At 54.7% G+C, this 19,489-nt stretch overlaps 1 protein-coding gene across 2 annotated transcripts in view; it reads left to right on the top strand.

Moving 5' to 3' along the window:
- The window catches only part of RAB11FIP4 (RAB11 family interacting protein 4), a 104,613-nt gene that overhangs the window by 59,513 nt on the left and 25,611 nt on the right, over nt 1–19,489 (top strand). Inside the window, exon 1 of one of the 2 annotated variants that reach the window (XM_018064267.1) lies at nt 6,920–7,228. The exons of the other annotated variant lie outside the window; for it this stretch is intronic. Within the exon in view, the coding sequence (XP_017919756.1) occupies nt 7,199–7,228 (30 nt within the window). The 5' untranslated portion in view covers nt 6,920–7,198. Of the gene's footprint in view, nt 1–6,919; nt 7,229–19,489 lie in introns of those variants that run through there. 2 annotated transcript variants of the gene reach the window in all.

Here is a 19,489-nt window from a genome sequence, read left to right as displayed (position 1 = left end):
AGTTTCTGCTGATTTCAGACCATTCAGTTGCTGCCAATAAACTGGTTTTGCAGTAAGAGAGGCAGCTGGGAGTCCTGGACAGGGGCCCACAGATCTGAGTGTGCATCTTGGTTCTGCCACCCTGGCTAAGCACTAACCCTTTCGAGCCTCAGTTTCCTCATCTGTAATCTAGGTGCAGTACATCTATCACAGAGATGACTGGAGTAAAATAAATGAGAAGAAATGACTGGCATACGGTGGATCTCCAATAGTTATTGCTGTTCAGTCGCACAGTTGTGACCGACTCTGCGACCCCATGGACTGCAGCACGCCAGGCTTCCTGTCCATTGCCAACTCCCGGAGTTTACTCAAACTCATGTCCATTGAGTTGGTGATGCCATCCAGCCATCTCATGCCCTGTCATCCCCTTCTCCTCCTGCCCTCAATCCTTCCCAGCATCAGGGTCTTTTCCAAGGAGTCAGTTCTTTGCATCAGGTGGCCAAAGTATTGGACCTTCAGTCCTTCCAATGAATACTCAGGGTTCATTTCCTTTAAGATTGACTAGTTTGATCTCCTTGCAGTCCAAGGGACTCTCAAGAGTCTTCTCCAGCACCACAGTTCAAAAACATCGATTCTTCAGCACTCAGCCTTCTTTATCGTCCAACTCTCACATCTGTACATGACTACTAGCTGCTGTTAATAATTAGCTGCAGGGGAAGTGGTCTCTCTCTGGTTGCAGAGCCCCTGGCCGAGGCACTCACTAGGGCAGAGGGTGTTTCTTCAGAGCTCAGAGCTGACACGATCTAGGAAGAGGGCAACTGGATCTTGGAAAAGGTCTTTCTCATTTCCTTGTTTCTCTCCTTTCAAATTCCATCTCAGGAACTTCAGAAGAGATGCCAGGCCCCACCTAAAGAAATAGCTTAAGGGAAAGACTTAAGCAAGGAGCCCTGTGAGGGGCCAAAGGCAGGACCTTGTGGAATGTCCAGGGAAAGCTGTTTTTTGACCCTGACGGCAGGATAAAGTCCAGGACAGTGGACGGGGGCCCAGCTGCTCTTCCCTGAAGCAAAAGTCAGTGTCTAAATCCAGGGTGAAAATAGTCCCCTGCCCCCAAAGCCTCTGTCCTGCTTTGGTTTCCTTCATGGTACATGTCACAGACATCATCCGTTCATTGACTTTGGTCTGACTCTCCCCACCTGAAAGCAGGGGCCACAGGAACTGAGACTGTTGATCACAGCTGTGTCTCCAGCACTAGGGAAAGGGTCTGGCTCATAGCAGATGTGTGAGTGAATGACGGAATAACCGAACGACGCCTGCACCTGTGATCACTCCGACTCACACTGTAGTCCCAAGCCTTTGGCAAAGTAGTTTCCCAAACGTTGTTACATTGCAGTCACCTGGGGCAGCTTCAAAACCAGCTGACGCCTGGCTCCCATCCAAGCCACTGGGATTCGGCTGCTATCTGATATAACGGCATTGACTTTATTTTTTTTAATTAAACATGTTGGGGGCTGCACTGGGTCTTTGTTGCTATGTGCGGGCTTTCTCTAGTTGCAGCGAGTGGGGCCACTCTCCCTGGAGTGCACAGACTTCTCACTGTAGTGGCTTCTCTTGTTGCCAAGCGCAGGCTGTTGGTGTACTGATGGCAGCACCCTTAGTCATTGCAGCAGGCTTAGAAACTGCAGCAGGCAGGCCTTTGAGCACAGGATCAGGAGCTCACAAGGCATGTGGAATCTTCCTGGACCAGGAGTCCAACCTGTGTCTCCTGCATTGGCAGGCAGATTCTTATCCACTGCGGCACCAGGGAAGTCTTGGGCATTGACTTTTTTAAGCTCCCAAGTTAGTCCAGTGCGCGGCGCAATTTTGGAACTGCGGCTTTACTATCCACTCCTAAAAATCAGAGGCGTGGGCTGCCAGGTCTGCGGGGAGGTAAGGAGGGTCAGGGGAGGCATTTGAAACAGAAGAGAGTTGTTTATGCTCTCAGGGGTTTGCAGTCACCTGACTCTACAGAGAGTAAAGGACAGGCAAGGTTTCCCTCCTTGCCCTCTCCCAGTCCAAGTCAAAAACCGTGTTCCGTTTCCTCCTCACCCGCCACCACCTCCTCTTAGATGATTGGGTGAATCAGGGGGAAGACAGGTTCTCTGACCATTTTCCCTGCTTATTGGGTTTGCATGAGTAAGAAAGCCCGTTGTTCACGTGAGCACAGGTTGACAAAAATAGAGCCTAGTCTTCTAACACTTGGCCCATGTCCAGAGTCTGTAGGACCTGGTCCCAGCCCAACTGCATACATGTCAGCCAGGTATCACGCAGGACTGCAGGCCCTGGGGCAGACTGCTAAAGCCTCTGAGCCAAAGGACAGCCACCGGCACTGAGGTATTTGCCAGTGGAAGGGGGCTCATGTTTCTGGGGCACACACCTGGTCCAAGACCTGCTCCTGGGCTAGGTAGGGTAGGAAGTGATGTGCTGTCTGAACCGCAGCTCCCAGAGCAAGGGGTGGTCCGGGGTGCCTCTTCTTCCCTGTGCAGCACAGACCCTTGGACAGGCCCTCGCTGACACAGTGGGGGAGTGGGAAGGTCTTTCCCTCAGGGTTGAGAGGCCTCTGTAATCCCATGATCCCGCCTACTTCCTTAGTACCTGTATCTCTTTCTGAAGCCACTGCTGAGGTTACCAAAGGTTGAGTTTGTCCCCTGGGGTGGAAAGCTGAGACCTGGTTTTGTGTGTGTGTGTTTGGCCACACCCTGCAGCATGTGGGATCTTTGTTTCCCCAACCCAGGATGGAACCTGTGCCTCCTGCGATGGAAGAACAGAGGCTTAGCCCCTGGATGGCCAGGGAAGTCCCAGAAAGCTGAGACTTGTTTAATACTTGGGGTGATGCTTTCTGACTTTGGAATCAAGAGAAGACAAGTGCTTGGGGTGAAGTCTGAGCCAGCAGCGTGCAGGGCTTTTTCCACACAGAGAGCAGTAGCTGGTGATACGGTGTTTGGACAGAAATAGACTCTAATGTGTGACGAGGTTTGACCAGTTTGACAGTCCTGGTTGATGACTGATATTCATCTTGGAGAGCCCGGCGCTAATCCCGGCTCTGCTGTGAACTGTGAGAGGAGAAGCCATTTCTCACCTCTGGGCTTGTCTCCTTGTTTGGAAATGAGTGGTTTCACTAGACTAGTGGTTTGAAACACCTAAGCCATGGCACACCTTGTCCATGTGCAACTTCATGTGGAAGCCTTCATGGAAAGCAGATAGAAGTGGAGTGATTCCTCTTGCTTATGTAGAGCACACCCTCACCCCGCTTTTGCAAGGTCTCCCTAGAACCCTGAGGGTTTCAAGGAACCCAGCTTGAGAACCACTGGACCTGATGCTTGCCCCCTGCCCAACTCTGGTATGATTCATGTTATTCTCTGTTCATTTGGCTCATGTTGGTTGGCATCAGTTGTTTGACTAATGTAAACATCAGGTAATGTTCAGAGAGCTCTTTTCCTGTTTTTGTTTTTTTAATAATATTTATGGGTTTGTAGGATCTCAGTTCCCTGGCCAGGGATTGAACCCTCACCCCTTGCATTGGAAGGTGGATTCTTTTCTTTTAAAAAAACATAATCAAGCTCATTTGTTTTTAGTTTGGGTTTTTATGTTTGTTTGTTAATTTATTTTTGGCTGTGCTGGGTCTGCCTGCCTGTGTGGGCTTTTCCCTAGTTGCAGTGGGTTGGGGCTACCTTCTAATTTGAGGGCCTCTCATTGCGGTGGCTTCTCTTGTTGTGGAGCATAGGCTCTAGGAGCACAGACTTCAGTAGTTGTGGCTCCTGGGCTCTAGAGCACAGGCGAAGTGGTCATGGCACTTGGGCTTAGTTGCTCCATGGCACGTGGGATCTTCCTGGATCAGGGATCCAACCGGTGTCTCCTGCATTGGCAGGTGGATCCTTTACCACTGAGCCACCAGGGAAGCCCCTGGAAGGTGGATTCTTAACCACTGGACCATGATGATGCCCTACCTGCTTAGCCTGGCCTCCCGCATGGCCCCAGACATGAACAAAATGTTGCCTCTTCACACCCTCTGATGCTGAGCTAACTCCTGCACAGTGCAGCAGAAGGAAAGTTAACAGGGGTAGATAGCCATGGTACAGAGAGCGCTCACCAGTCTCTTCCCTCACCTGGATCACCCGGGTGATCATGTGCTTCCCGCCCCCATCAGCTTCTGGAAGACCATTAACTCCGGCTTGTCAACATTCCATCTGCTTCTTTCTGGCTTTGGCGTTCAGCGTCATGGGGTATGCTCCTATCAACAGTGGCAGAATCAGTTTCATGACATAAGAATCCATTAGAGTGACTTGCAGTCTGCAAATTACTCCTGGGTACGTTCCCTGGGAGAGGGCTTCTGTTTTTAATGGGAATGTTATTTCCCCTGAAGAGACAAGTCAGACCCCTTAGGAGATTCACAGCCCCAGGGAAGCACTGTGAGGGCATCACCTCCCTGCCACTCCCCACCTTGGGCCTGTCTGACCTGATCCCTAGGAAAGAGAGGGTCTGGCACTGGCAGTCAAGAGCCCCGTCTCCACTCATCTGATATCTCACTGTGTGACTTTGGACAAATTCCCAGCCTTCTCTGAGCCTCTGTCTTCTCATCCATAACATGGGGGATGAGTGTTTTATTTTATAGTATTTATTAATTTAATTAATTTATTTGGCTGCACCAGGTCTTAGTTGCGACACTCAGGATCTTCGATCTTTGTTGCGGCATGTGCAGTCTTTAGCTGTGGCCTGTGAACTCTTAGTGGCAGCATGTGAAATCTATTAATAGTTCCCTGACCAGGGATGGAAGCCTGGCCCCCTGCATCGGAAGCAGAGTCTTAACCACTGGACCACCAGGGAAGTTCCTATCATTTCATTTAAACCTCACAACTGGAAGAGGCAAGGTCTTGTTCCCACTTTGCGGAGGTGGAAACTGAGGCTCTGAATTATTACATGACTTGCCCATGGTACGCTGTAGAACTGGCAGGCTTTAACTCAGCTTGTCCAGTGCTAGCACATTGTGATACTCCTCTCTGTCGTTCTACTTCTCAGGACAAATACCTGGAGATGCTCCCTACCTCACCAGTTTCAGGAAAAATAAAGAGGGATCAGTAGCATCACCCCCTCCATGGAGCTCTGGACCATGTCCATCAGGTTCCCCCTGGTGAGGGCAAGGAGAGGCTTGCCAGTCTGACTCTCCACTAAACTTGACTGGGAGAAAGTCAAGATCACCTTAGGTTTCTGCTTCTCTTCCCCTGTTCTGGGTGACCCTCTCATGTGACCTGCCTTCTGGATCCTCATGGTCCTTAAGGGGCAACAAGAGACTTGGAAGGAAAGAGGAGAAACTGAGACAGAACCCCAGGATTCAGTGCCTTCCTAAAACCTCACCTGAGGGAGCTAAGCTGAGGTCTCAGGGTGGAGCTGAAAAGGCAGAGCAGGCCCAGGGTGCATGACTCATTCAGGCAGCACACCTTTGATGAATGCCTAAAATCAAGTGTACCCACTGGGTCAGGGTGCAAAACAACCCAGGAAGTAGACAGTGCCAGTCCCATTTTACAGATGAACACACTGAGTCTGAGATGTCATAGAACTTGTCCTAAGACTTGCAACTGGCCAAAAGGATTCAAACCAAGGTCTGTCTGATTCCAAAGCCACTGCTCTTTCTGGTACACCACAGTGCTCCTCAGTGTTAGGACTGTGGGGGTGGACACAAAACCAACAGTCTGTGGCCTTCACATGTAGATCTCAGCGCATAAGCAGGGAGGAGAGGGCCAGTTGTAACAGAGTTTCCACCTACACTGCCCCAGCCTCCTCCCACATGCAACCCTGGCCAGAAGGCGCCCCGCCCTCTGGCTAATGCTGTCCATTTTGGAGAGTCCCCAGCAGGTCTGGGGGCCCCAGTGGAATGCTTTGCCTCAAGAGACAGGCCCTGGTAAACAGAACGGCAGCTGGAAGTTTGTTTACAAGGGAGATAATGGGGAGAGGAAGCTGAGAGCAAAGAGCCAAAGATAAGGGGGCTGAAAAGCTGTGTGTGTGCGTGTATTGATGTTGGACCAAAGGGCACTACCCATACCAAAGTGCCACCTTGTTGGTCAGTGAGAACTCAGGGAAGGCCAAGATAGCTTCACATGGGCTTGAATCGAACAATTAGAAGGGTAAGTCTGCTCTGCACCCTCCCCTGGTTACACAGTGCAACGTCGTCAAAGGGAAGCCACACTTGCAAAATTTGCTGGTTTACAGTTTGCCGTCTTTTAATCTGCAGCATAATAAAGAGTTAATTATGAGGGAGCACATTTTTGACTCATATTTACTAAGCTCCAACAGAAGGGGTCCTTTCCTTCTTGATTTTTTTTGTTTTTTTTCAGTTCTTGTCGCTGCTTGCTTGGTTCTTTGTATTCCCATACTGGTTAAAAAGACAGCTATGACTTTACACCAAAAGGTCGGGAAAGTTGTGGGTAGGATTCAAGATGAGAATCAATTTAGGAGTCACTAGACTCAGGCTGGTGGTGGTGGCGGCAGTGGGCTTTGACGCCGGGTGTGGGGGCTTGTCGGCAGGTCTCCGTTCGCGTCCGCAAACGTGAACGAGGAAGCAGTGACAGCAAACTGAGAGTAGCTTGGAGTGGGTAGCGACGGCCACAGCGCCCGCCTGAGAGGCGCGTGAATTTACAAACTCCGGAATCCCAGGGCCCCGGCCGCCCAAATGCCGGCGGCAGTAACCTGGCGGCGCGGGCTCGGGAGGGCCCGGCGAGCTCCACCTCCGGAGGCGCCCGCTGGGGCCCGGGGAAGGGGGCGTGGCCCGGGCCCGCCTCGCGGCCGCGCGGCCAATAACCGGCGTTGCCCCCGCCACCTGCCCCTACCTTAGGGGGCGGGGTTACCTGGACCCCGCCCCCCGCGGCTCGGGTTCCCAGGCCGCGCTTCCTTCTCCCCTCGCTCCTCCCCCGGCGCGAGGTCCCGCCCCCTTCGAACCCGGAGCCCGGGCGCCTCGTGATGTCACGGCAGCTTTGATACAAAGAACCCTTCGGCCCACGCGGGTCTCCCGGCAACGGGCGCGGGTGGGGGCGGGGTCGGCGCCGTCAACTGGTGCCGAACCCGGCACGCAGTCTCGGCACGCACCGGGCTGTTCCTGAGCTCGGCCTGCCGAGTCTCCGTTCGCCCCGCCGACCCGCTCCCGCCCGTTTCCCTCTCTGCAGCACACCGACCCGCACGCGGCCGGACGGGGATGCGCACCCCGCCTGCCCCCGGGGGCCAGGTAAGCGGCTGCTGGGGGTGGAGGGGGCTTGGGGCTCCGACGACGCGCACCTTGCTGGGCCCGTAGTCCTGGGACTGGGGAAGTTACCGGATCACGGAACTTCGCCCGCAGTCCGGGCGCCGGCTCCTTCCCTGGGAGGGTCCGCCCTGGCCGGAGGTCCGGTTACCTGCGCCCGGGTGCGCTGGGCCGCAGGGGTGTAAGTCACTACCCCCAACCCTCTCCGGGTCCCTGGTGCAAGGGTGGGTAGCAGTAGCCCCGGGGCGCGAGGAGAGGCGGCCAGTTCTCTCCTAGGCGCCGTTTCAGAAAGTGTTTAGAGGAGGATCTAGTGGACTGGGAAGGAGGTTTGTTTGCCCGGACGCCTCCCTTGGAACATCCCCCGCCCCCGCGTCCCACCTCGGCTCCCAGGGCTCCTGACTCTCCGGGGCTTGTGTTGCCCTAGCTCCCTGCCCTTGGCCTTGCTCAGTCCCAAAGCGGGCCGTGCACGGGCGAAGTTTTCCCGTAGCTCTCGCAGGCTGCACGGACCGTGTTCCCTGGCTTCCCTCATCTCCGAGGGTCTCTGCCAGACAGGAGGAAGGACCAGCCTGGTTTGGGGTTTGGGCACGGGGCCCTGCTCCTTCCCAGCGGAGGGCGGACGTGTGAGCGGGCTCTCAGCTCCTAGCTCTCAGCGCCCCAAGAGCCCTCAGGTCCGCCCCGGTAGTCGTGGCAGTTGTCATAGCCGCTCCTCTGCGGGCGACAGGCGTCTCTGAGGTCTGGGCGGAGCAGAGGTTTGGAGAACCGAGTGGGAGCTGCAGGAACCCTACGCAGCCCCGGACTTAATTTCTTGCCATCCTTGCACACCCTCCAGGGTACCTCTTTCCACATGCCCCCTTCTCCCCTGCTCTCCTACAGATGGCTGGAGGGGACACATCTTTCAGCCCTGAGGGACATGCCAGTGTTCTTTGACTGATTTACAGGCCGCCTCCTCAAAGGAGGGTGAGGGAGCTGGGCTCCGGTACTCAGCGTGTGGGGCTTGGGTGGCAGCCCGCTGGGCTGGTTCCTGGTGATCCACCAAACCTCTGTCCTCCCTTCCTGGAGCCTGGTGCTCATCGCAGGGGCTCCTGGGAAGGAAACCCTCAGGTCCTTTCTCTGGTGAAATGTAGTTACCGTGAGGGCTGGGAGGAGGGTCCCAGCTGGTGCACTCAGAACCCTGCAGTAGGGTTCTCTTATCTCTCTTTGTAACCATCTAGCCCAGCCTTGGTGGAGTCTTAGGGTCACTGATTTTGGCTGGCAAGTCTTGCCACCCACTCGCCACCAACTTACTCCACGACTGTCCCAAGCCTTACCCTGCTCAGCTGACATTCATGAAATGCTGATTATGTGCCCCCGGGGGCTATAAAATGTAGACACTTTCCACCCTTCCAGGTGTTTGAAGCCTGTTGGGAGGTGGGGGACTGATATCCTGGGTTGAGTTGCTCCCTGCCCAACCCTGCCCCACCCCAGCCCTCAGGGAGGGGTTGATCTGGCTTGTGTCCAAGGTCCTTGTGACTTCACCCAGGTGCCTGTGTCCCCTGTGGGATTCTTAAGTAGCAGGCAGCACAACTCGGGCAGATGCCAACTGGGGAACAGCTCTGTAATTTGGAGACCCTGGCTTTGATGGAGACGGTGGGGCAGGTGACTAAGTGAAGAAGTAAAGTCGCTCAGTCGTATCCGACTCTTTGCGAGCTCATAGACTGCAGCCTGCCAGGCTCCTCTGTCCATGGGATTTTCCAGGCGATAGTACTGGAGTGGACTGCCTTTTCCTTCTCCAGGGGATCTTCCCGACCCAGGGCTCGAACCCGGGTCTCCCACATTGTAGACAGACGCTTTACCGTCTGAGCCAGCAGGGAAGTCAGATGACTAAGGTGGGCATGAGGGAAGACTGGGCCTAGAGGACGGACAGGACCAGCCAGACCAGGTGAGCAGGCAGGAGGCGCGGCCTTTGCTCCAGGGAAGACCAGTAAAGGACTGCCCAGAGCCTGTCCTTGGAAAGGACTTTCTTTCAGCTGAGGGCAGAAAGACGAAATCAGAGTGCCTGGAGCAGCCTGCCCTGGGGAGGCACTAGGCTTCAGCAGAACTGGTTGGTGAATATTCTGCTGTTCTCCACCCTCCGTCCCTCCTGGCCTCTTGAGAGTATTCAGGCCCCTTCATGGCCTCCTGGCCCCTTCCTGCAGGGACCAGCTACCCCCACCCCCAGGGCTTTCTCTTCAGCTGCTCACCTGGAGCCCTCTCAGCTCTCATCTTCCAGCACCCTCCTCATTCCTCACCAAGGTGGCTAGAAACTTCTTTTCCTAGGGTTCCAATCCCTCCACTGAGGTGGCTCTTATGCCAAGGGATGTTTCACAGCTGATTCAGCTTTAAGGGGCTTCACAGTTTCACTGTTTATTTATTTTAAAAATAGTTTTGTTTATTTGTTGGCTGCGCTGGGTCCTTGTTGCCGCACGGGCTATTCCCTAGTTGCACAGGGCAGGGGCTGCTCTCTAGTTGGCGGTGGGTCCTTGTTGCCGCACGGGCTATTCCCTAGTTGCACAGGGCAGGGGCTGCTCTCCAGTTGGCGGTGTGCGGGCTTCTCGGTGCAGAGGCTTCTGCTGTTGCAGAGCACGGGCCCTAGGGCTCAGTAGCTGTGGTGCACAGGCTTTGTGGCTCTGTGGCATGTGGGGTCTTCCTGGACCAGGGATCGAACCTACATCTCCTGCACTGGCAGACAGATTCTTTACCACTGAGTCACCAGGGAAGCCCTCACTTTGCCTTTTATATTTTAGGTGTAGATAGAGAAGAGGCACGCAGGTGGAGCAGGTGGAGAGAGGTTCAAAATAAAATAGCAGATGAGCAGTTCTGGGAGGAAGGCACCTCAGGGACTCAGGACCTTAGACAGGGGGCAGAGGACAGCCTGGGCAGAGGGAGCCCACCCTTTAGCCCTGTGCCCTGTACCCCCCCCCCCACCGCCCCCAGCACAAGGCTTATTGCCTTTGGACGAGGAAGCATCTCTGGCATTGTCTGCTGCCTGGGCAGTGGGCACAGTGCCTTGGCTCTGTAGGATCCCTGGGAGTGGACGTTTTCCTCTGTGACTTGACCCAGCAACTGGGCATTGATGGCATCAAGTCACTGGCCTCTTGAATGAGGAGGACCATGCAGGGCTTCTACCGCCTGGTCCTGCAGCTGGATAGCCTGCCCACGGCCAGCTGAGCACGGGACAGGTGTTCTGATCGGGCAGACCCACCTGGTGTGCGTCTGGACATTGTGTGAACGTGTCCCCACGCTGTGGTACACGGTCTCCTCCTCCAGGTGGTCTCCAGGGCACAGATCCTTCCCCATACCTATTCCCCAGCCTGCACCAAGCACGTTGCCCGGCACAGGCAATTCCTTCATTCAGCAATGGTTGAGCATCTAATTCGTGTTAGGTTCTGTGCTGGACACAGCAGTGAACCCAGCCGACAACAATCCCTGCCTTCAGGGAGCACACCGTGACAGCAGAGGACAGGCGAACAGGGAAAACCTGCGGCGTGAGAGGTGCCGGGAGAGAAAGCAGGGTCCTGGGGAGTGCGCAGAGAGGTGTTTGAGAGTGGGGCGGGAAGTCCTCCATGAGAAGCTGGCCTCTGACCACAGAGGCCTAGAGGAAGGACCGTGGCTAATGAGGTGCCCCCACGGGCCTGGAGGGAGGCCACCGAGATCGGGGGGGAGAGAGACCGGGGCAGGTGTGCTGTGCCAGGGCCCAGCCCGGGTGCCAGGAGGAGAGCAGCCGTGCAGCTGAGAATGCCGCAGGCACAGATGCCTTTCAGTGCTCGGTCCTCATCAGGCCCCTGCTGTTGAGGGGTTTGGACCTGAAGGCATTCCTGGGGAGAGGTGTGGGGGTGTGGCCATCTCTAGGTCACATGAGCCTGTCCGAGTAAATGTGGAAACTGTCCTTGTCAGACTGTTTCCATTCCACAAGTGGATACCAGCAAAACCCACCTGGATGATGTCCATAAACACTGTCTCAGCCGGTGGATCACAGTCGGGGCTGTCCCCCTGTCCCCACGGGCCACTGCTGCCAGGGGTGCGGCAGGCACAGCCCTCAAGACCCACAGAGAGCTGGCAGCCTACACTCGACCTCGCTCTGGCTGGCCCCCCGCCCCGCCCCCGGCCCCCAGGGCTCAGCTTCCTCATCTCTTCCTCCGGCTCCCTGGTTTTCCTTAGCGCCATCTTCACTCCCTCTACCCATGGCCAGGTGGCAGCTCACCTGTGTGCCCTGATGTCCTTGGGAGTCCAGCAGAGGCTCTCACGCACCTGAGCAGCAGCCTCGGGCCCATCTCTGTATAGCTGAGGGCCTTGATGGTGAATGTGTATGTGAAGTGGAAGGAGAAGCTGGGTATCCAGAAACCAGTGCATCTCCAAGGGGCACGTGGAGGTCTGGGGGAGGCGGGCTCCCAGTGACCTTGACACAGCTCCTCCTGGCAGACAGTACAAGTAATAGTGACTTTTCTAACCCCCCTTCTTGACTTCTTTCAAGAAATGGGAAGTTGCCTGACTGTTGGACATATTTTCAATTGATTCAACCTGCTTCGTCTTTCCAGACAAGTGGGTTCTTCCCCAACAATGTAAACATGATTCAAACAAAAACAAAGCTCTATAGCAGTTATTATTAATATCTGCAGCTCTGCTCATGGGTGCTTTTCTCTTAAGGGATCGAAAAGAGGAAGGCCTAGTCAGAACGGCAGTGTGGGAGAGTGGGTGGGAGCTCGCTCACCCTTGAGTCATCTTTTATCACCCCCACCCTCCTGCGCTCTGCAGGCCTAATTTCCATAAAAAGGGACCATGTGCATTTTGTGTAGCCAGTGCTGTCTGCAGTGGACCAGGGATCAGAGAGGAGTCTTCTGTGATCACCAGACTTCAGTCTACCTCCTAGGATAGGAGAGACTTAGGAGCAAGTTTCATCTTCTTGCTCACCTGTTTTCCTGGGAGAAATATCTGCTTCAAAACACAAGTGCTCAGACACCCAATGCCTATTTTCTTAAAGCAGGAAAAAAAAAAAAAAGTGTTGCAGCCAGAAAACACGTGCATCTTGTTCCCTGGCTCTGCTGCGTGAAGTTGTGGTTCTTTGGGCAGGCTACCTCAACTTCCTGGGCTTCCCTGGTGGCTCAGCTGGTAAAGAATCCACCTGCCAGTGCAGGAGACACAGATTCGATCCCTGGGTCGGAAAGATCCCCTGGAGAAGAAAATGGCAACCCACTCCAGTATTCTTGCCTGGAGAATTCCTTGGACAGAGGAACCCGGCAGGCTACAGTCCATGGGGTCGCAGAGAGTCAGAGACGACTTAGTGACTACACCACCAGCCACTATTTTGACTTCCTGAGCCTCAGTTTTCCCACCTGTAGAATGGGTGTGATAATATCCACCTCATAGGGTAGTAATGCAGATAACATGAGCTCCTGTGACCTGCAGTACCCACAGTGGGTTCTGACTCTTCTTGCTCAGTTGGCGCCTGGTATATGGTTAGATAACTAGGGCCAGCATAGTGTGGTCCCTGAGAGCCTGGGCTCCGGAGTCGGGCTCTCTGGGTTAAAGTCCTGGCTCTGCTAGTTGCTGTTTGTGGAATCCCAGGCAACTCATTTAACCTATCTGTGCATCAGTTTCCTTGTCTAGGAAAAGGGAATGATGCTACCGCCTCCCTCGTAAGGTGGTTATGTGGATCAGATATGTAAATGTATCGGAAGCATTGAAAACAATGCTAGGCATAGGCGCAAACTGTTATTTTTAGCTCCTTCAGGCTTCTGCTGGTTTGATTCTTGTGACTGATAGCCATAGCACCTAACAGAACTGCTTTTTATTTTTATTTTTCGGCTGCATCTTGTGGCATGTGGGATCTTTGTTCCCTGACCAGAGAGTGACCCCTCACCCCTTGCATTGGAAGCACGGAGTCTTAACCAGTAGACCGCCTGGGAAGTCCCTAACGGAACTTCTTGTAGCCTCGAAAATAGGAAGGTGGTGGGAAAAAACCCACACTACCCGAGGACCTTTATGGGAGGAGCAAGATTGTACTTCCTTAGCTTCTGGGCTTTTTTTTTCAATCTTTAACTATTTTCACTTCTTGCAGATAACTTAGATTTTTAAAGTGTGTTTATATAGGCCTGTGCTGGTCCTCATTGCTGTGTGGGCTTGTCTCTGGTTGCAGAGAGTGGGGGCTCCTCTCTAGCTGGGTGCGCTGGCTTCTCCCTGCACTGGCTTCCCTCGTGGCGGAACATGGGCTTTCGAGCCTGCAGCTTTCAGGAGTTGTGGTGCACGGGCCTGTGGAGTCTTCCCGGACCAGGGATCGAACCTGTGTCCCCTACATTGACTGGCAGATGCTTAACCACTGGACCACCGGGGGAGTCCTTCTGTGCTTTTAAATAAGCCAGCATGGCCTCTGCAGATGCTGACTCTGAGGTTGGATGAAGTGACGCCGCCTGCCCAGAGGCAGTCTGTGAATGAGATACAGAGCGTGTTCCCAGGTGCTAGCTGTCTCCGCCGGGGCTTGGTGTGGGGCTGGGCCTGGCCCTTCCTCCCAGAGGCTGCCTGCCTGATATGCAGGGCTGTGGCCTTTCTACCCAGGAGAGGGGGTCTGTGCCTCTGCCCTTCGCCTCCAGCTGGGGCCTGCCTGTCTGTCCACCTGTGCTCAGCTGGAAAAGCCAGCCTAGACCTGGACTGCCCGCCTGCCGCTGCCATGCAGTCCCTGCCTTATTGAAGCACTGTGGCTCTGGCTGGTTGCAGGCCCCAGGAGACTGGGAGAGAGGCTGGATGGGTGGGCTGTGCAGCTACCTGGCCACATCGAGTGATTGCCCTCAGGAGTTTTCCAAGGAGCAGAACTGCCTGTCCCTCCAGCTTGGCTACTCGGAGGTCTGCAGCACCCCTGAGGCGAAGCTGGCCAGGCCGGCTGGCCAGGTGGGTGGTGGTCAGGACAAGCTCTGGCTGACAGTGTTAAGTAACCTTGAATTGGTGGCCTTCTGGCAAAATGAGGGTCCTCATTGACAAGGCAGGTCTGGCCAGTACGTTGTTGGGTGATTATCTGCACGAGTTATTAGCAGAGAAGGAGCTCACAGTACAGGGTGTGTGTGTGTGTCTGTGTGTGTGTATGTGTACACACACACACACGCATGCATGGAGTTGTCACCTACCTGTCAATGAGTATACACACAACCAAGGAATGGCCGAGTCCCTTTCTCTTCTTAACATGCTATATTTTATAGATTCTAAGACATACTTTTTTCCCCACGTTTTAACATCTCAAATTGCTGTGTGTCATACATTTGTTGGTGTGCTATAATTTGACAGTGCCATCTTTTAGCGTACTTGAAACCGAAGGCATCTTAGATTTAATGAAACACAGAAACTAGGTAGCCTGTAGAGGGCTTATCAGTGCCCAGTTTTCTTGCAGGAAGGAAGTAGAGCCACGCTGTAGTGGTGGGAGGATTTATGACATGACATCCTGATGTGGTTCAAGGGAATGAGCTTGGAACCGGGCAGACCTGGTCTCAGTTTCCGGCTTTATAGCTCAGAAGCTGTGTGATCTTGGGGAAGTAGCGCAACCTCTCTGAGCCTCGGGTTCTTCCTCTACCAGCTGTGGGTCATGGCTCCACAGCCGTCAGGATTGTATGCTGTGGCTGACAGCGTGGCTTTCACTGTTCCTCTCTTGCTGGGTACTGACCGTCTAAGGTCACACTGCTTCCTTCCGCCTGGGTTGAAAGGGAACATGAAGGCAGCAAGTGGGTGCTTGGCCTTCCCAAGGTAACAGAGGGCGGCTGGCCTTCATTGCCTGGCTGCTTGACTCCGAGTATAATCCTTGAACACGTCTTTTCCTTCCTTCCCTCCTCCTCCTCCTCCTCCCACTTTGCCTGAGTTTTCATTTTCACATGTGTTTCCCTTTAGCAATTTTCTTGCAAATCTCTCTCCTCTCCCTTTCTGTAAAATCTTCCCACATGTAGCCTCTTTGAAAAGCTCCCTGTGCCGGGAGAGGGGGGGAGGCTGCCCCGTTTCCAGGATGGCACAGGCCCCTGGCGCCTCAGCAGACAGTGGTCAGTGTTCTAGTGTGCTGTAGTCCCTGCGACCCTCAGCTCAAGCCCAACTTCTGATGCCACCAGCCCGGCCTATTCCTGTTCCCATGGCCTGCGGAGCTCAGCCTGAGAGACTGCTCCAATGCTAAGAGACGGGCCCTGCCATCGCCAAGAGTATTTAACATTCCTGTACCTTCCTTGCTGTGTTGAAAGCAGACCTTGTTCAAATCCTAGTCCCACTGTCTTAAATCGCTTAACCTCTCTGAGCCCTGGTTTTCTCATCTGAACCATGGCTGATGCACAGAAACACCGGGCATCTGCTAGGTGCCTGATAGATGTCTTCTTTCCCCGTCTTCCTCAAATGTTTAAGACCACTTGTGTTTCTTCAGCTGGGTGCCAAGGGCTCAGGGAGTGCCAGCCAACAATGTCACTCCAGGTAAGTGCCCTGAAACAGATGGAGGAGTTCAGGGCAGGGAATAGGGCGGGTGAAGGCACAGGGACCTGCCTGTATAAGCGGGATGTGATGGGTAGGTTGACTGGGCTGCAGGGGAGGGAACAGGGTGACCAGTCAGTACTTGGCACAGTACTTGGGGGTGAGATTAACAAGGGGAGGGCTGCTCACTAAGGGAGGAGCAGGTCTGAGGGAGCAGCAAGTCGAGATTGAGGACTCATGAGATGTCCAGCTGAAAATGGGCCTCATGAGAGATGCAGGCTGGAGAGAGACTGTCAGAGTGGGCTGTGGTCTTTTTTTTTTTTTTCAATATCTCTTTGGCTGCAGCCAAAGTCTTAGTTGAGTCTTAGTTGCAGCCCTCCAGATCTTTGATCTTAGTTACAGCATGCGAGCTCTCAGTATGTGCAACATCTAGGTCCCCAGTGAAGTGAAGTCGCTCAGTCGTGTCCGACTCTTTGTGACCCCCATGGACTGTAGCCTACCAGGCTCCTGAGTCCCTGGAATTTTCCAGGCAAGAGTACTGCAGTGGATTGCCATTTCCTTCTCCAGGGGATCTTCCCAACCCAGGGATTGAACCCGGGTGTCCTGCATTGCAGGCAGACGCTTTACCTCTGAGCCACCAAGGAAGCCCCTTCTAGTTCCCCTAGTTCAAACGTGGGACCCCTGCATTGGGAGCAGAGTCTTAGCCAGAAGTCCCCGGCTGTAGCCTTAGATGTTGTTTTCGTCAGCGGTCTCCTCTCTGCCCCAGATCCTGATGAAAAGCCCGTGCCTGACTTCCTCCATTTTGCATAGTGTCGGGTTCGCAGCCCTACCCTTGATGAGATCTGAGGGTGGACCTCAGTTATATGTGTGTACCAAGGGGTGTAATGCATTAAACCAGACCTAAGAGACATGGAGATGCGGGTGGGGTAGAACTCTGCTCAAAAGGAGCCCGCGTCAGCTGGTGCAGCAGCTCCTCTGGGGCCCCCGGGAGGCAATGCTCCTGGCTTAGGTTGCGGGGGAGCCAGTGGGTTAGGTGTGCTAAGGCTGGGACAGAAAAAAACACTGCTCAGTAACCCTTTTCTCCTTAAAATGGTACGTAAAGGGGCAGGGGAGGTGCGTCTTTACCCGATGCCCCAGGGAGGGTCATGGGTGGAGACAGGGCTCACTGTGGGGAGGGTGCCCCAAGATGGCTGGAGGGCTCAGGGAGCCCAGTTCGGGGCTGGGGGTGACGGGTGATGTGGCTGGGGGGAGGGGCTGCCATCCCAGATACGATGACTTTCTAACTGGGGGCTTGTTTAGGGACAGATACGTGTGGCTCAGGGAGGAGTTGTGTTTCAGGCAAAAAGGAACAGCATGTGCCAGGACGTGGGGGGTGAAGCTGGATAGGAGCTTGGGGTATGAGGGCTGGCAGTGTCCTGTCCTGGGGCCGTGTGCACTGGTCTGAGGAGTCAGGACCTGGTTTTTCTGCGGCCAGTGGGAGGCCACAGGCTCTGTGAGGGGGACTGGAGGGACTTCTCTAGTCCTGGACTCCCGGGGGGCCTCTCACTTCTGAGCCCCACGCTCAGTGGTCGGACCTGGTGCTCTCCCCTGTCCCCACTGCAGGGTGGGGGAGCCTGGGGGGTGTCTGGCCCAGTCCACCCTGGCCAGCTGTGTGCTGGTGGCCCTGGTACTGGGCTTCACCCCTGGAACCTGAAGCTTGGGTAGCTGGACCCGGCAGAGGCCGTAGGACAAAAAGGAACCACTGGACTGAGCCTGCTGGGAGCTTGGTCCTGCTGAGGACTCTGGGCTGATGGAAGGTGCTGGAAGGGGGCCTCTGCGGGGTGGGGAGAAGGGTCATCCTGTCATTGGCCAGCTGATTCCGCTGTCTGCCTCAGGTGCTCAATCACTAAGTCATGTCTGACTCTTTGCAACCCCATGGACTGTAGGCTCCTCTGTCTGCGGGATTTCCCAGGCAAGAACACTGGAGTGGGTTGCCGTTTCCTTCTCCCCTGTCTGCTCCGGGAGGATGGATCAAAAGGGGCCTTGGCTGTCAGCTGTGGGTGAACCCTGGCACCTGCTTGGCCTTTCAAGGCCCAGGGTTTCTGTGGCAGAGAGGGAATGGGTAGAGATGGGTAGGTACCCAGCCTGGCTTTAGACTGTCAGCCCCGCTTAGGTTGGATGGCATCACCAACTCAAAGAACATGAGTTTGAGCAAATTCTGGGAGACAGTGAAGGACAGGGGAGCCTGGCATGTTGTAGTCCCCGGCGCCACGTAGAGTTGGACGCAACTGAGCAACTGAAGGGCAGCAACTGCTTAGGTATGTTCCCCCAGAAGATCGTATTATTACCTTGTCTGAGGGCGCCCTGCTGAAAGGAGTGCAGCTGGGCCCACCTGGTGGACTCAGGGTGGAGAGCTGGCCCCTGGTATCCCTTCCCCATCATTCGCTTTAAACTCCTCTACTTAAGATGGGAACACAGGGAGCCCCCAAGACAAGCCCCACAGACTGTTGGCGGTGTGAGTAATTAAGCCCTCCCTTCAAACAGCCACATCTTTAAAAGCTATAATCTGTAGCCCAAAATAGCTGCCTGTTTTGAGAGCCAGGAGAGCCCTTGATGCGCAACCCCCCCACACCCCCGCAACGTGCAGGCTGAGAATTCACTTTTGACATTTGGCCTCCACCTCGCCCACGGATTTCTTGAGAGCTGTAGAGACAATGGCTGGTGGGAACTGGGGCTTCTCGGTGGGCACTTGGGGACTCTTGAGAATTTAGAGGGGGCCGTGGAAGTTAGGGTTCTTGACTCAGGTTCCCGTGGCTGCTCCTGTCTGTGTGATGGCCTAGAGGGAAGAGTCACAGCCTCACTTGAGGGCAAAGTGGGTTAAGGTCTCTGGAGTCCTTACCTGAGAGGAGGAGACAGTATTTACTTGCAGGGATTTTAGGGGAAGGAAGTGAGACCCTCCTCCACAAAGCATGCAGCAGATGCAGGCCAGGCAGCCAGTGCGGCCGCGTCTCACCTTCCCAGCCTTGCTTCCTCTCTGGTGTGGTTCCACCTGGCTTCTCGCAGACAGTTCTTGCATATGGATTCGGGGAGGTGGATGCCAGGGACTCAGCCAACAGGAAACACCTCCCCTGACCCGCAGCCTCTCCGGGCTGACGTGCCTGGAATTCTTGGGGCTGGCCGCTGGGTTTGGTTTCCAGATGTGGAAGCAATTTAAGTTCTGTTTTCATAATCCCCAACAGTTAGCCTCCAGAGTCCACGTTCTCACTTGAAAATCAAGACCTTTGGCTTGACTTCAGGGGCAGTAGGAAGGCTGGATGGTTTGCTTGAATTCTTTTTGTTCGGGAGGTGGGTTCACTAGGGTACTCAGATCTGGGACCCTGGGCTTTGCTGGGACAATTTAAACCCCATCAAGAGCTTGTTCCCTGTGGGAGCAAGAGCTGACCCTAGACCACCTCCCTTGTGGGTTCTCCTTGGAGGTGGGTCGCTTAGCCAAACTCAGTTGCAGTATCTGCCTGGCCTCTTGGTCACTGACCATCATTGACACCCAACCCTGGGGGGCAGTGGAGCCTCTGGTTCTGGCCATGGCAGGAGCAGGCTGGCATCCCAGCTGAGCGGGGTGCCCGCGTGTCCCAGGAGTGGCAAAGCACCCTCCTTCTCAAACTGACCACAACAGAGGGAAGAAGTCTGCCCTGGGTTTCAAGCAGCCAGAAATACTGCCTGGCGTAGAGAAACTGGTAATATCCTGCTCAATTGCTGGGCGCTGCTGGCCACGGAGGTGGCCTGGCCCAGGGTTAGAGGCTCTGTGGTTCCAGGGCTAACTGCTGATCT

The sequence above is a fragment of the Capra hircus genome, chromosome 19 (genome assembly GCF_001704415.2).
Source record: "Capra hircus breed San Clemente chromosome 19, ASM170441v1, whole genome shotgun sequence".
Lineage (NCBI taxonomy): Eukaryota > Metazoa > Chordata > Mammalia > Artiodactyla > Bovidae > Capra > Capra hircus.
The sequence above is the reverse complement of the archived record's forward strand: the minus strand, read 5'-3'. Positions and strand labels throughout refer to the sequence as shown.